The sequence below is a fragment of the Rhinolophus sinicus genome, chromosome 1, assembly GCF_057876585.1.
Source record: "Rhinolophus sinicus isolate RSI-liver-muscle chromosome 1, RSI-T2T, whole genome shotgun sequence".
NCBI lineage: Eukaryota > Metazoa > Chordata > Mammalia > Chiroptera > Rhinolophidae > Rhinolophus > Rhinolophus sinicus.
Genome location: NC_142501.1, coordinates 54,829,161 through 54,847,086, shown reverse-complemented (window position 1 = coordinate 54,847,086; position 17,926 = coordinate 54,829,161). Strand labels below are relative to the sequence as shown.

At 46.0% G+C, this 17,926-nt stretch overlaps 1 protein-coding gene across 1 annotated transcript; it reads left to right on the top strand.

The window, feature by feature from the left end:
• The first annotated feature begins 1,188 nt into the window (after positions 1 to 1,188).
• On the top strand, positions 1,189 to 7,553 carry KRT1 (keratin 1). The gene is made up of 9 exons (XM_019724501.3): positions 1,189 to 1,800; positions 2,887 to 3,101; positions 3,414 to 3,474; positions 3,897 to 3,992; positions 4,842 to 5,006; positions 5,139 to 5,264; positions 5,841 to 6,061; positions 6,567 to 6,601; positions 6,693 to 7,553. Exons 1-9 carry the CDS (start codon positions 1,246 to 1,248, stop codon positions 7,061 to 7,063), a joined length of 1,845 nt encoding a protein of 614 aa, XP_019580060.1. The 5' UTR covers positions 1,189 to 1,245; the 3' UTR covers positions 7,064 to 7,553.
• The last annotated feature ends 10,373 nt before the right edge of the window (positions 7,554 to 17,926 follow it).

Genomic DNA, 17,926 nt, shown 5'->3' with positions numbered 1-17,926 from the left:
TGGGCAGGCTAGTCAACCTCTGTGCCTCAGTATCCTCATTTTAAAGACGGGTAGCATAATAGCACCAATCTCAAAGTTGTGAAAATCAAGTTAATATGTATAGAATGTGTAGAACAGTGCCTGGTACGTGGTCAGTTTTGTTTTTTGTTTTTTGACTTTTTTATTAGTTTCAGGTGTACAAAGCAACATGATAGTTAGACCCCATAATTTACACCCCTCCTATGGTCAGGTTTTATTTTGTTACATGTTAGCTATTATTACTACTACTACTACTGCCACAACTATTGTCCAGAAACAACTTAAGATTCTCCGATCAGGCTTCCCAGACTCCCTTCTAAACCTACATTTATCTTTCCACATAGTCTAGGGTGACACTTGAGCCACCTGTCAAGTTGTACCTCCACCCCTTTGCTTTACAAAATGTATGAAATAGCTTCTATTTGCTCATCTCACTGCTTTGTATGCTTGTCATGCCTTTGTTTGCACCTGTTTTCTATGGCTGGTGTCTCTTTGAGGAAGAGGAATCACTGGAACACTTAGAAAAGGACACGTCTTTCCCTTCTGGCCCTTCCAGCTCACCTGCCCATTCCTCCTGTTTGATGGATGATAGCTTCTCCTCCTTTAATATTAAGGCAGTGTACTTATAAAGCTAACATTGAATAAAAATGATTTATTTTGATTGTTCACTTATTTAAGCTCTGACTTTGTGTCAGGAGACATCATGTGGTAAGCTCTGGGGTTTGGAGGGCAGATCTCAGAAATGGGTGAGAGAGCGCCTTCTGAGATTCAAGTATGGGGAACTGTACCTGCCGTGCCCGAGGACAGAATGTCTCAGTAGGGCAAGGCAAGAATGGAAACTTGCATAGCTTTGTGACAGGAGGTTATGAAATCCTGTCAAGAAGTACCAGGTGGCAGATGTAGGGTCCTATTTTCCCAAAGTTGCAAGCACTTGAAGAGAGATTTTGTCTGATAAAGTGATAACTACAAGAGAAATCTTGCATGCACAGCAATTTTGAGAGCCATTCTGGGAGTGAGGTGTGTTGTGTTTATTGTATTGTATTGTCGAGGCTCGTAAAATTCTTGTATGGCTGCAGGCAAGTCAAACCTTTGAGTGGCACTGCATCCCGCTGACTCGAGGACCAAGCCCAATCACTCCCTGTATATAAGGGGAAGTCTCTGTGCTTGGGGTAGAGGAGTGTTTGCTCCTTTCTTTTCTCACTTTGTTCCTACTCTCTCTAAGTCAGCATGAGTCGCCACTTTAGTTCCAGGTCTGGGTACCGGAGTGGAGGAGGCTTCAGCTCTGGGTCTGCCGGGGTGGTCAGCTTCCAGCGCAGGGCCAATAGCTGCTCTGTGCGCCGAAGTGGAGGAGGTGGCGGGAGATTTTCAGGTGGAGGATGTGGTGGTGGGGGAGCTGGTGGCGGCTTTGGAAGTCGAAGTCTTGTTAACCTTGGTGGCAGTAAAAGTATCTCCATCAGTGTGGCTGGAGGAGGTAGACGTAGTGGTTTTGGTGGTGGTTATGGTGGCAGTGGCTTTGGAGGTGGCAGTTTTGGCTTTGGGGGTGGTTTTGGCAGTGGTGGTTTTGGTGGTGGCTTTGGCAGTGGAGGTGGTTTTGGTGGAGGTGGTTTTGGGGGTGGTTTTGGGCCTGTCTGCCCCCCTGGTGGCATACAGCAAGTCACCATCAACCAGAGCCTCCTGCAACCCCTCAATGTCGAAATTGACCCTGAGATCCAAAAAGTAAAGTCTCAAGAAAGGGAGCAAATCAAGTCACTCAACAACCAATTTGCCTCCTTCATTGACAAGGTGAGTGTATCAGCTCAGTGCACCGGAAGAGCTGTTCTTGGTCCATTTGAAATGGGCGCAGACAAGACATGTGTGGGTTTGAGCCACAACTTTCTGTGTTTAGATGATTAAAAGGTATTTTGTGAAATTGTCTTCTAGGAGATATGTTAGAAGTATGCTTGTGAATGATGCTAATGACAACTCTCTCTGACAAAAGGGTCTGTGGGCTACATAAACGTGTGTGAATTTGACATCGCCTTAATGTGTTTTTTAATTCAGCCCTTGAACTGAATTGGGACTCACATATGTTGAATGAAGAGAACAGAAAAGAGGCTAACTCAACCCTGGAGGGTACAAATGAGAGCCCTGGAAAAGTCTTCCTAACTATAAAAAAGTTGTTGAGTGTAAACAGAGTGCAACGGACATTGTCATAGGAAGTATGTAGTCAGTGCCAAACATCTTTTGCTGTCAGACGGGGAAGTCGGCCCTCTGAGAAATTTTACACTGGTACCAGATCAGGGTCAAGATATTTTTATACTTATACTTCCAAGTATCTGCTCTGGAAAAACATGTAAACCATTTTTCACTTTTTGATTAATCATCAATAATGCCAACTCAAGTTATCCGTAATAGATTTGGAATCCAGTTTTGGATTTCCCCCATATACTTTTGAACTGTGTGTATGCTCAGGGAATGCAAACAAATTTTTACGGCAACCTACCTAAAAAAAAATTCGGAAGGCAAATCTCTTAAGCATCATGTACCTGTTTCAAAGTGTAATTGCAGTAATTTTTTTTTTACGTGTGTTTTGCTATTTGGTTTTTGTGCAGCTATTCCCTTCTAAAGTTCCAACTGAAATAGTACTTTAACTGCCATTCTCAGGGAAATGAACGCTTCACTGAATGAACAGTGAGTTGGGTTTTACAATGAAGATCATACGAACTCGATCCTCTTTTTCCTATTTTTTCTGTTTGTCATGGCCAGGAAAACAGGAATTGAAGTTCTTTTCTAAGTCAAGTACGGCCTTGCTGTGCGGTAGCCCTTGGTGCTCAGTGGCCATAGGACTCCACTTCTGCACCAGTGAGTTATAGGGTCTTGTGTTCTTAGGTGCGGTTCCTGGAGCAGCAGAACCAGGTGCTACAAACGAAATGGGAGCTGCTGCAGCAGGTGGACACCTCCACTAGGACCCACAGCTTAGAGCCCTACTTTGAGTCATATATCAATAATCTTAGAAAGAGAATGGACCAATTGACGAGTGACCGATCTCGGATGGATACGGAATTGAAGAACATGCAAGACCTGGTGGAAGACTACCGGAACAGGTAAGGAAAACTGACTGGGCAATTCTTGACTTTCGTTCTAAAATATTTCCAGACTGTGACAAGCGAAGACAATGAACAGTATGCAACAGTGTCTTGTCTTAGGTTAGAGGCAGATCAATTTGGCCTTTTCAGATATCTTCATCTTTTCAGAAGCTCGAAAGGGCTTAATGGTTTTTATTGCTCCAAAGAAAGGGGTGGCTAAGATGTCCCAGGCTTATAATACAAAAGCAGTGATAGGCAGTGCCAATTTTAGTCTAGAAAGCAGAACTTCAGGGCTCACCTTCTCTGAGTTCACTTCTGATTTCCTTGCAGATATGAAGAAGAGATCAACAAACGGACTAATGCAGAGAATGAATTTGTGACCATCAAAAAGGTGAGCAAATTCTGTAGGATGGACCTCACATCTGAAATAAACAATAGAAGAAGGTGTCCAAGTACTAAGCAGAAAGAAGTCAAGATGTGGAGAACCAGGAAGTGGGCCTGATGAGTAGCTGAAGTCGAGTTTCCCCGCCTCCCCCACATGAGCATGAACCTGGACTTATCCAGGCATCTACTTCTCCAGATCCCTCAGCACTTCATGTAGTAAGTGGGGAGGCAAGTTCTCAGCAAATCAGGCAAACTCCTTCGTGATTGTGATCCTAGGGGTGGGGCGATTTAGGGATGATGATCCACCTGTGATACAAAGGTGTAGAGAAGGCCCCAAACAGCTTTTCTACGTGGAAGATCCCCTCACAGCTGGTGAGAGGGACTTGCCCTGGAAAGACTATGGCTTCATGATGTCTATTGTTCCTCTAGGATGTGGATACTGCTTATATGACCAAGGTGGACCTTCAGGCCAGAGTTGACAACTTGCGTCAAGAAATTGAGTTCTTTACAATGCTCTACCAAGTGGTAAGTCCTCTAATTTCAACCACGTTTACCCAAATGGAGAGCTTTTAAGCCTGAACCCACCACTATCCAGAAGAATAGAGCTATACCTTCCATCTTTTTTAAAAAAATTTATTAGGGTGACAATTGTTAGTAAAATTACATAGATTTCAGGTGTACAATTCTGTATTACATCATCTATAAATCCCATTGTGTGTTCAAAACCCAGAGTCAGTTCTCCTTCCATCACCACATATTTGATCCCCCTTATCCTCATCTCCCACCCCCCACCCCCTTTACCCTCTGGTAACCACTAAATTATTGTCTGTGTCTATGAGTTTTTGTTTCTCATTGGTTTGTCTTGTTCTTTTGCTGTTTTGGTTTATATACCACATATCAGTGAAATCATATGGTTCTTTGCTTTTTCTGTCTGACTTATTTCGCTTAGCATTATACTCTCAAGATCCATCCATGTTGTCACAAATGTTCCTATATCATCTTTTCTTACTGCCGAATAGTATTCCATTATGTATATATACCACAACTTCTTTATCCATTCATCTATCGAAGGACATTTTAGTTGTTTCCATGTCTTGGCCACCGTAAATAAAGCTGCAATGAACATTGGAGCACACGTGTCTTTACGTATAAATGTTTTCAGATTTTTTGGTAGATACCCAGGAGAGGGATTGCTGGGTCATATGGTAATTCTATTCGTAATTTTTTGAGGAACCTCCACACTGCCTTCCATAACAGCTGTGCCAGTCTGCATTCCCACCAACAGTTATACCTTCCATCTTGAGACCCTTCCCTCTGTCTAAGGTGTTTTTTGTGTTAACACTACAAGAGTCACTGAACTATTATGTCTTGTAGGAGCTGTCTCAGATGCAGACTCATATCAGTGACACCAATGTCGTCCTGTCCATGGACAACAACCGCTCCCTGGACCTGGACAGCATCATCGCTGAGGTCAAGGCCCAGTATGAGGAGATCGCCCAGAGGAGCAAGGCTGAGGCTGAGGCCCTGTACCACAGCAAGGTGAATGGACTGAATGTCTGGCCAGGTTTCCTGAAATGTCTTGTCTTGCTATCCTGCGTTTTCTCTTATATTTGTGTGCGTGAGCCATAGTGTACTCTGCCACATCTAACTGACTTGATCCACCATCTTTAGTATGAAGAGCTCCAGGTCACTGCTGGCCAACATGGGGACAATTTGAAAAATTCAAAGATGGAGATTTCAGAGCTGAATCGGATGATCCAGAGACTTAGATCTGAAATTGACAGTGTCAAGAAACAGGTACTTGCTTCCACCTGCTACTGGATTGGGGAAAAGGGGACCCACAGGTAATTAATTGGAGGGTATTTTTCTGATTTTGAATCTTGCAGTTCACATCAAGGTTACTGTATTATTTCTAGTTCTTTTGGTGACTATACTGATTTCCAGAATTCAGCCATCACTGAGGGCTCTCTTTAAGGAAACTTGTGAAAATGACCTAGTAGAGAAATAGAAGTGATGGTCATGAGTGACCTAGCCCATGACCCAAAGTGAGACTTACGCAGTGGTGAATGAGAAGAAAGGCCGCCAGAAGGTTTCAGGGTACACAGTTAGAAGAATGTCAAGGGGTAGAGTAACCTCAACTCATGACCAAGAGAGGCTGCTGCATCACTTTTAAGGGTGTTTAAGGAAGTCAACATGGTGATATGCTACGGTATCTGGAGGCAGGAGAATATAGGAGATGACTTAAGCTGTCGTGGTTCTGTTGGACCCAGAGTACAGGCCTCACAGGGTTGAAGAGATCAATTTGATATAAGAAGGCCAAGGTGGGATTAGGTGATCGGAGCGTGTGTAATGTGCTGGGTTCTCCTTTCTCAGATATCTGGGCTGCAGCAATCCATCAGTGATGCTGAACAACGTGGTGAAAATGCCCTCAAAGACGCCCAGGGCAAGCTGAATGAGCTGGAGGACGCCCTGCAGAAGGCCAAGGAGGACATGGCCCGGCTGCTGCGTGACTACCAGGAGCTCATGAACGTCAAGCTGGCCTTGGACGTGGAAATTGCCACCTACAGGAAGCTGCTGGAAGGAGAGGAAAGCAGGTGAAAAAGGGACCCTGGACAGTTGGGCCCCATCTTATGTTCTTCCTCCCTTGAAGCTGACCGCTGTTGAAGATGCAAACATGTGACTGCTGCTCGTCCTGGGTGTGGGGAAAGGAAAGGTAGATGGTGGGGGGGGGGGGAAGGCTCAGTTTCACTTTGGGAGCCAGGGTCACACATTCGTCTCTTTTGAGGGCTGTAGCGTCTTTATGAAGTGCTTTGAGTGGAGAAATGTATTCTTCATCTGGGCTGCTCAGATGTCATATGGCCTAAAGTCAGTGCCTTTAAAGGAAACCCGCCACTAGCTGCAACACTTGTCTAACTTCTATGGCGATGTCTCCCTGTTTGTGAAAAACATACTAGAGATTTGGAGGCGAGAGGGGACTGGATTAGATTTCCAATCAAGGAAAAGACCCAGACAGGGAGCTTTGGGAGGGCTGAGAGGGCTTGGGGAAGAGGTTTGCAAAGCTGGACAATGATGAGGGATTTGTTATTCCTTCCTCCACAGGATGTCAGGAGAGTGTGCCCCCAACGTGAGTGTGTGTAAGTACAAGCTGATTTTTCTGGGGCCTGTGCAGGTTTTGCTGGGTTGGAAAGGGAGCTGGGTTGAAGATAACTGAGTGTTCCTTTGCAGCTGTGAGCACCAGCCATTCCAGCATCAGTGGAGGTGGTGGCCGAGGAGGCGGGGGTTACCGCTCCGGCGGCGGCGGGGGTAGCTACGGCTCCGGAGGTGGCAGTTACGGTTCTGGAGGCGGCAGCTACGGCTCCGGAGGTGGCGGCGGCGGCAGCTATGGCGGCGCCGGAGGCAGCAGTGGGGGACACAGAGGAGGTTCTGGAGGGGGCGGCGGCAGCTCTGGCGGCAGGGGTACTGGCGGCGGCGGGAGCTCCGGAGGCAGCTGGGACTCCGCTGGAGGCCAGGGATCCAGCTATGGGGGCACCAAGACCTCTGGTGGCAGTTCCAGCGTGAAGTTTATTTCCACCAGCTATTCCCGAGGGACCAGATAAAGAGGTGCTCTCTATACTGTTAGCTCTCTTTCTCTGTCACTCCCAAATATGCTTGGCAAGACCAAGGTCAATTGTCCCCGCCTTACTGAAGAAAAAAGCTATGATTGGTTACATTGGTTGATCATACCTCCCCAGCTCTTTCCTTTCTGCTCTGCTTCCTAAAGAAAATTTTAAGTCAGTGGCAAGCTCAGTCTCTGGCTATGACCCTGCTTTGTGCTTTGCCTCAGAAACAGTTCAGCCATCACTACTATACACATTACATTTCAAAGCACCTCCTAAGTCCGCCGGATGAGGGTTGGTTAGACCCACCCCTTCTTTGTTATGCAGGGAACACACCTGCTCTGGACTCCTTACTATCCTATCTCTTGCAGCAAGCTCTGTGCTGCTTTGGTTTTGTACATATGGTGTAAGCAAGTTGACTGTCTTTTGAGGAGAGATCTTAAACTCCCATTTCCTTGTGTGGCTGCAATAAACTGCATTTGAAATTCTCTATGAGTCTTAAATTTCTTAGTTCATGGCACTGCCTATCCGGGATGGGTGCTTTGTGGGAGGGAAAGAAGGGAGGCCTTGAGCCACATGGCCTATGGGGGAGTTGGGACACATCACCATGAGGAAGATGGGAGACTGGTCAGGCAGCAGTTAGCTTTAAACATTTCACCAGAACAAGCTCTTTCCCAGAGGGTGGAGATGTTACAGAGAAATGGAGAGACTAGGGTAGCAGGTTTTATTCCTCTGAGAAGGCTTTCTTAATAGAGCAGTGAGCAATCAGGTTGGGAAGGAGGAGTTTAACATTGAGAAGAGGGCAAAGTATTGCATGGAAAAGTAATTGTTCATGTGGAACAGCCAGTGATGAGAGGGGTGTGGGTAATGCAGGGTCAGCAGCTACGACAGCCAGAATATAGACTTTGGCCTGGGGAGTTCAAGAACCAAGAGTGGTAATGGAGAGCTGCATATCCATTTCCCCTCTCTTTCAGACCACCACCCAAAGCTCTGCTTGATTTCCTAAGGTTATTCCTAAAGTTCATTTGTGGACATATAGCCTGTACTGGTGCCGTAGCACAACAGGATAGCATGGTGGCCAGAAGCATGGACATTTGGATTCAGATATACTTGGGTTTGGATATTACCATAGTACCGTTTACTAGCTCTGCGATAATATACAAGTTACAGACCTCTCTGCACCTCAGTTTTACCATCTCTAAAATGGGGATAATAATGCCTTCCTTATGGGAATTATTGTGAGACTTAAAAAAGATGATCAGCACATAGTGAGCCCTCATTAAATATCAATTTTGATGATAATGGTGATGACAATGATGATGATGATCTGGCTGTTGTAACATTGCTGCTTAGTCTCTAGACCACTCTAAGTACTTGCTCTAATGCACAAATGAACATTAGCTTCCCAGTGGTTCTATGACCATGAAAAAGTCAGTCAATTTCTCTGAGGGTCAGTTTTTATAGCTTCCAATTAGGAAAAATATTCCTAGCTCCAGTGTCAAGCAGAGACAAGGGGACTAGAGAGTCTAGATCCACAAGTATTCTGTAAGCACAGCTTGGTGAGCTCCATTTCTCCTCCCCGTCATCCCTTCATCAGAGCTGCTTCCTGTTTGGACTGATGTGAGAGTCTGGATAACATGATGGTCGATAGAAAGAACAAGGAACGTTGATTCTGAGTTTCATCTACTGTGGTATTTAAGGGGCAGTGAAAGGAAAATAATCCATAGCTTACAGCATGTGTGGATCCTTGGACAAGTCATTTGACCTTTCTGAGCCTCAGTTTTCTTAGAGGTGAAATGGGGATGAGAATATTTACCTCTAGACATCAAGAAGATAAAATATAGAACGTGAAAGTGCTTTGTGAACTATAAATGTAGCATATAGAAGTAGTTAAGTGAAATTAAAAGGGAGTGACAAAGAAGTAGAAGGCAGTGGCTGGCTGTCAGGGCCACCAAGGAGGGAAGTAACTTGATATGGTCACTGTGGCCCAGTGATAGCTCTGTAGGGACATGAAATTGATTTTCTCAATGCACTCAAGTTGAATCTGCTCTGGAGAACAGATATTTCTAAATCAAACACATGAGAGATGAACGTGTGTGCCAGAATGTCTATGTATTAGCTTGTGGGGGAATTTACAGTTTCAGTGACTGAACTACCAGAGCCTCCCCATCCTGCTATCAAGGTACCTGGAAAACTGAAGTCGTCACTAAAGGCAGATTTAGAACAATGGGAGTTGGGTGGCCTTGAGGGGGGAGATGGTTTGCCTCCTCCACAGGAGAACTGACCTCTGGGGCCATGAGATATAGCATCTAGGACACTGTTGAATGAACAGTGACGTATTCTAGCACTGACACATATTTTCTAAATTTTTTCTTAGGTTACAACTTTCTTTAGTCACATTGCATCTTGTTTTCTTGGTAAGGTCAGACATGAAACAGAGACCAGTACAATTTACAGTGAAACTTATCAAAACTTGTAAGTCACAAGGACTAAAGGTAAACCCTGTGTAAGTCAGTATACAATGTAGAAGTAAACTGAGTGAGATCAAGTGCCCAAATGCATTAGTGTTAGAAAGACAGTAAAGGAAAAATCTGGATTCCGTTCAGTTCAACAGGTAGTTCCTGCACACAGACCATGTGTGTGATGAGGGATGAGGCCAAACATCAAACATTGGGGTACTATGATGAGTGTGACATGGTCGTGTTCTCAAAGAGCTTAGAGACTTGGGTGACGGGGAGTATATAAACATGTCATTACAATGCACACGACCCTTGCAATGACAGAAACACATACAAGGCATAGAGATGGTACATATGGATGTGAGGATTATTAAAAGTGATGCCTGGCAGGCTTTTAGAGGATAAATAGGAGTTTGTCAGGCAGACAAGGACATTTAAGGCAGAGGAGGACACTCTTGCAGGAAGGATAATATGGGTGAAAACATGGAAGAGGGAAATTGCACGAAGTATTTGATCATCTGAAGGAACATGAAGTTAGTGACAAGAAATGAGTACGAAGAGTTAGATCCAATCAAGAAAGGCCTTGTAGGCATTCAGTGGAGTCTGGACTATTGTTTGCGCGTCAGGAGTTCTCAGATGGGGTTTTGGGACCTATTGGCTTATTACAACCTCAAGCTACTCTGTACTCGGCCAATGGGAAGGAAAGGGGTTGCCCCAGCCCCACAGACCTCACTCTCCGCTCCATTGGGATTTGAATTGCATGGTCTTCAGCAGATAAGCCTTTTGGAATCTGGCTGTGGCTTCTGCCCGTAGGCCACAGCCTATGACCCAATATCAGCATTTCTCCCTAACCTTAGGCTATCTGTACACACCTCTTCTCCGTGGGTCTAGATCCTTGTGTCTTCCTCCTAGCATCTCAGCTAGAAGGACAGAATGCTTCCCTCAGTTCATTGGCCAATAGAGCCTCGGGGCACCCTTTGGGACCTTCTTCTCTGAATGGCTGCAGTATTGCAGCTGTCAGTTTGGTGGACAGTCTCCCTTCCCTAACTGGCCAAAGTTTCTTTCCCGAACAGTGTGGCTCTTACACAGCCATCTCTCCAATAAAGCTCTGGGATTCATCTAACTCGAGAGAAGAACAATCTTCCCACCTTCTCCCCACACATTAACTGCCTCCTCTTGCACAATTCCAGGCCTAAGACAATCATCTAGTGCCCCTGGGAAAACGGCAGAATCCAGCAACTCTTTCTGTAACCCTTGCTTCTCAGATCCGAGCTCAGTTTAGTTCAATGCCACCATCCCACCATCCTACTCCTTCCCTTGGGAGAGAGTCTTCATTAGTCTTAGGGGGGTTCACCAGCCCAAAGGAGAGGGAATCCAAAAGATGATCTTGAACAGAAGCCTGTGGGTTTGTGTGGAATTTGAGGAACCAAATCCCCAGGACAGACTGCATTGGAATGGGGACCTTCTAGGGGTCCCTTGGAGGGAGTAGGAGGAAGCCTCATGCAACTGGCCAGTTCTGTCAAAACGTGTCCATTTTAACAGGGACTTTATGGTTATTGATGAAAGTTTCTTTTGAAAAAGAATATTGTTTCTTCAAGTCAGTAATTCTAAAGGTATGAGTCTTATTGACCTCTGTTTTATAACAAAAATTAAAGTAATAACCTTTTGCTGCCAAGAAAAGAAAAACATAGATGGTACACCTTACGATCACATATAATTTACAAGTATCAACATGATGCCTTAACTGCAATATGAAGGAAACACAAAAGGGAAAAAACGAGTAATAATATCATATATATTTTGTAAGTTCTCAGGCAAGACTGTATTAGAAGACACACTGAAGCATCAGATGTTTGCACTGACAGGTTGAATTACCATGCGTTCAATTAGCTACAAATGCAGGGTGATGCACATATGCTGTACTGGCAACTTAAATAAAATGAGCAAGTTTGCCATTGACAATACAATTTTCCAAAAAGGTAAAAACCTCTGAAACTTCCCCATGAAAAGGAAATACAGCCTTTCCTCGATGTACACAGTAGTTGCATTTCTCAGCAACTCAGTGTATCTGAAAACAGAGCAAAAGTACTTTGCGTGTATATGTGATGTGACGTGGAGTATAACGTCCTGGGCTGAACCATAATAAATGGTGGAGCTTTCAAAGGTTGTGCAGTGGGTACTGCTCACCAAATGTCAGTAACAGCCCTCCACATCACAGAGATAAGCAATAAATGTCTCCACAGAATTTTAAAAGATCATTGGGCAGTACTGCTGTTTTGGGACATTTTGTGGCTGGGGACATTTTTAGAGCCTCCAGGGGAGAATATCAGGCACATATTTTCAGTTGTCCTCGTGTGTGTGTGTGCGCGCTGAGGAGGAGAGGCTGTGGAAAGGCCATATCTCCATCTGAGAGCATATTATGTGAACCCCTGAATTGCGTAACTATTTCCATTAGTTTCTGTTTTATTTACCATTAAAGGAACTTATTCTCTTGAGACAGAGAGAGAGAGAGAGAGAGAGAGAGAGAGAGAGAGAGAGAGAGAGAGAAGAATCAAGAACAAAATCTCAAGACCACTCTGCCTAAGGACCAGACAAAGACAGAGACATCAGTAATGAGTATAAAGCAGTAGTCACGGAAGATGGGAGAAGTGAGAGAGCACAATGTCATGGAAACCAGGAAGGAAGCACATTTCAAAGGCAGCCAGGAAAAGAAGTCAAGTGTGAGCGGAAGTTTTCTGTAGTAACTATGTTGAGAAGAGCCTAGAAATATGGTCAGGATTTGGGTAGGTGGAAGGGATGCAGTGGCACCACAGGCCCCTTCCCTCGTGAGGAGGGCATGGCTAACACATTGAGTACAGTTGGAAGCCAGAGATGGGGTCTATAAAGTTGCTTCCTGGAGCCAGTTGGCTGGAGTCTTATGCCAGATGAAAGGGAGGGTAAAGATGCCCATGAGACATTTGGGCGCTGTTGGCAATTTTTGGTTGTTTGTTGGAAGTGTGGATACCCAAGATGCCTTGGGATGCTCTGTGTCACTGTGCTTGCCTCTCCCATATCCGCTGGAGCGAACGTGTCACTCCTTGCCAATCCATTATTAGAAAAATTGCACAGTCTTAGACAACTTATGACCTTCTCAGGTTCATGTAGTGTTATTCCCACCCCTCCCTGGTGCCCACGCCCAGTTTCCAATCTGTCAATGGGCCCTGTTAGTTGTGTCTAGACAGTATGGAGTGTCCTCTGCTGGTACAAAGGCTCCTTTACACACAACGATGGGACCTGCATTGGTTACGACAAGGCAGTAGCTCCCAGGGGTGGTGAGACTGAAGATGATATAATATGGATATTTCAGAAAGCTGCTTGGGAATAATTAAAAAAAAAAAAAGACTTGTCCTTGGTTCTATTCTGTTGGTCATAAAGACATAAAAAAAGAAGCTAAATTCTTCTTGGTACAGAGAATATCTGACAGTGGGAGAAAGATCTCTCCCCTGGGTATTGAGCTCAATCCTGATCATTTGGAAAGTTCTGAGTGACCCACAGGAAAGCTAGTGTGAGCTCAGGGATAAGAACTGGGGCAGAGAAGGGGTTTGGAAGGAAATCATAGATGACTGAGGGTGGGTGTGACCGTCACGCTCACTGAAGATGGATCACACCATTGATGTATGGAAGACGGTCAGGCTTGTTCTTGCTTGGAAGTGACAGGGGTCACTCTGAAGAACCTTCAGCCAGGTCTGGTATCTGATGGTGGTAGGGGATGCCCTGTGAGATGATGAGTGAGTTTCCATTGGAGACACACAAGTCGGCTGGCCTTTCCCGAAGCAGGGGTGCTTCAGAAGAGAGGCAAACCCTGGATGGAACCACTTCTAACTTGAGATCCCACGGTTGCCTCCTTTCCCCACAGTCTTCCCAAATCCTCCCTATTCTTCTCTCTCTCTTCCTGCCTCAAGTCCCAGATTCAACTTCCAGAATATTTTGACCAGTTATTTAAAAAGTATAAAAGTTTGGTCTTGGTTTGAGCTGATCTGATTGGTGATTTGGAGAACATTTTTGTTTGTTCAGTTAAGAAAATACCAGAATTCAGTCTTTGAGCATGGGTTGTTCATGGCAAGGTGTACTCGAGATGAAGACTGAGGTGAGGCCATCTTGCCCCTCCTCCAGCTCTAGGTCCTTAATTAATCTCAATTATTTGGAAGATGAGAAGGGATGGGGGAGGGTCAGGTCCCTCACTTAGCTTTTTGGATCCGACAACCTATACATTCCTACTATCCACCTTCCTACTCTGTACGCAATGGGGTAATTGATTAGCCTCTTTCCTTATCAGCTTTAAGTTTCTCCTGTTGTCAGCACATTTGATTTCCTTTTGTTCTAAACCTGGTGGAGTTGGAACAACATTCTGGGCAAGTGGAGAATGCAGTACACCACCTGCAACCCTGAAGGAAGCGTGAGATGGTTCTGCAATTGAAATCACCCCTTATCAACTTTCGCAGGTTAACATCTGAGTGTCTTCACTCAGATGTGCTAACTGCTGGGGTGTGCTTGGGCCCAGGGTGAGGGCTCTGTGTTTGGCTGCCTTCTCTTCAGCAATTTTCTCTCTTGGTTTGTTAATACATAAACAGGGTTTCCATGGTGAGGACATCAAGCTATGAGGCAAGGTGGTGTGGCAGATGCCTCATGCCACCTCATTGGCCCTTGTGCCCTGCCATGTGCCACCATGGAGGAGTGTGCCCCCAGCAGGACCAGGGGAAGAAATGCAGTCCATCTCATGGCAGGACAATCACCAACATGTGGTTATTGAGGGTCTGATGAAGCAAGGGTTGGATTTATCTTGCTTCTGGACCCAACCTATTAGCCCCTTCCCTGGCCACCCACAGATATGTGACTAGGAAGGAGCAGTTGGTTTGACATCTTAACAGCCCAGGGGAAGTGTTTCAATGTAATATTTAGAAGCCTGGAAAAGACACAGCTCCTGTTTACTTCCGATCTCCTATCATTGTGGGTAACTGGGGGTTGACTCTATTTATTAAACCCCTGCTCTTCATCTACCTGAGGCCTTTTCTAGCTATGGAATTCCATGCTGTCGGGTGGTAGGGTTTGGTGGCAGAGCTGCTGGGCTGGGTTCCTGCTCTGTTACCCTTTAGTCATGAGACCTTGGCAAGTCACTAAACTTAGTCTCTACGTCTTAAAGATGAAGGCATCAGTTGGGGTGGTCTCTAACATGTTTCTGAGCTGTTATTTAGTACATATACTAGAATGGGGTGGAGAGCCATTCAGACGGACAGATTATTCTTATTAAATCTCTGTATTGGGAGCAAGGATTAGGCAGAAGAGGGTGCAGTGGGTAGAAGTGGGGCTCACGAAAGGATGTGGAGCCTGAAGACATTGGGCAAGTCCTAGATCTGCCATGTACTCATCTGTTGATCATAGACAGGTTTCTTCACTCTTTTAGAGGCTCCATTTGCTCATGTGCGAAATGGGCATGATAATATTTGCCCAACTTATTTCAGAAGGAGATGGTCAAAATGAAATTACATCTGTGGGGGTGATCTCAAGTGTTACACAAAGGGAGCTATCATTACCACTGTTGTTCCTCCTGGAGAAGATACTGGAGTGTGGGGTGCGGCCATTGAGTAGAGGCATTGCTGGGGTACCCTGGAAAGCCTGCTTCCTGGGAGAGGAAGGTTGAGTCCTGTCCCTCCTTTTCCCTATGACTTCATTCTTGTAGGTCTTGAAGCATTCAAGAGTCCTCCTTTTAAAATAAATACTCATTTATGGGGTGAACTTTCATATTCTAGAACCATTACCATGAGATTGCAACAAGCGTCTGGTTAATACCTGAGCAGGGCTGAGCTGACTACCTTCTGGGACCTGAAATGGGGAAGGGACAGGAGCCCCCCAGGGAGCAGGGGGACTGGCAGGTGGGCTTGTGATCCTCAGGAAGGGGTGCATGTCAGGTGGCAAGATACAGCCTAGGAGCTGATGTTGTTTTATTATCACACAATTTTGGAGTTTTCAGACGTTTTCTACGCAATGGGAAAGCAGACAACTTTGCTTTCTGCCAGAAATTATGCTAAGCGCTGCATGTATGGTTTCCTTTATTTTTCTACCAACACTCTGAAGTGAATACAACTATGCTGCCCACTTTACAGAGAAGGAAAGAGGCCATGAAAGGGTAGGTAACTCTTCTAAGGTCAAGAAGCTCATAAGTGGTGAAGCCGGGATTCAATCCAGGTGTGTGACACAAATCCATGTCCTTAACCAGCACCCAGCACCGCCTTTATTACAAGGCACCATGCAAGAGTAATTTATCATTATAGCTTTTCTCCCCGTAAAGAGAATCCCTCCGAGTTTTTTCTCTTGGGATACCATAGTCACTTTTTACACTGGACAGAGGGCAAGGAAAAGACCTAAGGGTTAGAAAGAAGCCCCAGAGACCCAGTGTTTGAGCCTGTGGTTTCTGTCACCCAGGCAGAACAAGACAGCTCAGCTTTAGACCCAGCCTCAGAAGCTTCCTTCTCATGCCTTTCCCCACCAGGATGCTCACAGAGGAGGACGAGGAGCCATGCCATCCCTGGTCTTCCCTGGTACAAGGATGCTGCCCCCAGTGCCAGGCAGAGAACCGAGCTGCTGCCGCTAAGACGCCAGTGAGGAAACCTGACCTGACAGCTCTCAGCCTCATCAAAAGGATACCCTAAGTCTCACCTCTCCTCTGGAGGCATTGCTCCTCCCCTGGCTCTCAGGGGAAACAAGTGGAGACCACTCACCCCTTGGCAGGTGGTTGTCCGAGTTTTAGGGCAAAGGCAAAGGCTGCTTTTCCAAGATCATGTAAGCAGCCAGCCTGCTCAGGGGTGAGGTTCCCGATTTGCTGTCTGGGAAGCAGTTGCCCCTAGAAGGGCTGATCACCAGGCCCTCACCAGGGTCTGGGGTGACAGGACCTTTTGTAGGAACATGGCTAGGAAGAGGCAGCAGAATCCTGGGGATCCAGCTGAGCTCAACCTCCCAGCTGCTAACCTGGGAAGCAGGGAAGTGGAGGTGGAAAATAACAGGAGGAGGGTACTGGTGAGTAAGAGATCAAACTTCAAGGGTGTGGCAGCTGTGGAAATACTGTACAGACAGCCTGCACGTTTTCTGATAGTACTGAGATTAGCAGCACGACCAGCTCCTCATGCTCCCTGCTTCCTCTCTGCTCTGCCCTGCTCCTCCCAGGGGCATTCGCCCGGCTCAGTGTCTGCCCCTGGATGGCCCTCCAGCTCCCAGAACACTCTCCAGGTCCCAGCCTTCCCCACAACTGCTGAGACCTCTTCCTCCAGAGAGCTTGGTGGCTCCTGTACACTGTGAGTGGCAACTTCCCAAATGGCATCCTGGATTGACTCCTCACTTTCCAATGCCCCTGGAACAGGGCTCCTGCTATGGGGCAGGGTGGGTGCCTCTCGCTACTCTTCTTGTCAAGGCACACCTAGGCTCAATCCTGAGCACTGCTGCGCCAGTGTCTCTGTGGCCACAAAGAGCAGGAGGAGGGCCTCGGACACTTATTCTTACCAAGGCCCTTGGCACTCTCTGCTGTCTCCCAAAACGCCACACCAAAGGGGCTACTAGCCCTTCTGTTTATTACTGTTGGTTACGGTTCCTATTTCTTGTCTATAGACATATTTATCCTGTTTTTGAGCACGGCTATGTCTTTTTAATTAAAAAAAAAAGTATTTGCATCTGTCAAAAAAAGAAAAAATAGAGGATGCCAGCCAAATTCACACTTTGTATGGGGTGAGAAGGATGCCAAGATTCATCCCTACCTTTCTAGTATGTGACATACACACATCCTGTGACACGGGAATAGAGAAGGGAATATTCCTTTCTCACACTCACTCAATCTGATGATAATCTATCACACTTCTCCTCCCAGCCCTCCTGGGTCCACACCCACAGCAGCGTCCCCTCGTCTGTGCTCCCTGCCCCCACCTCCACCCTCTTGGGCGTGAGCAGAAACCCAGAATATCCTGCAAAGGTCTCTTCTCGCAGACCCTCTTGTGTGGCCAAAAAGCAGTGTCCTGAGAGAGAGTCAGTCATCATATTAGTGGCAACGTGCTGAGCCATGTGGGAGGAAGGGTCTGGGGCAGGTGGCAAGAAACACCAGGAAGTGAGATCAATTCAGGACACTGTTGTGTAAACCTATTTGGGTCATGAGCCTCAGTGAGAATCTGGAAGAGCTTTATTCCCTCTTCACAGCGAAACTACACATTCCTGCATAAGCATCCAATTTTGTAAGAACTTTCCAGAGCCCAGCCAGGGACTCTCCATGGACTTCTGCTTAAGAAGCCAGCTTGGGAGTGTGTGAGCTGAGACCCATAGACATGGCTTGGCCACTTGAGAAAGGGCAGTAATTAGATAAAGAAAGGGGAAACAAAGGTGCAGGTGT

Bases quoted from the DNA above. Each gene is read 5' to 3' on its own strand.
- KRT1 (XM_019724501.3), top strand. From the start codon at position 1,246: ATGAGTCGCCACTTTAGTTCCAGGTCTGGGTACCGGAGTGGAGGAGGC. The intron at 1,801-2,886 runs GTGAGTGTATCA...TTGTGTTCTTAG, and splicing joins TTGCCTCCTTCATTGACAAG to GTGCGGTTCCTGGAGCAGCA. The intron at 6,602-6,692 runs GTAAGTACAAGC...GTTCCTTTGCAG, and splicing joins TGCCCCCAACGTGAGTGTGT to CTGTGAGCACCAGCCATTCC.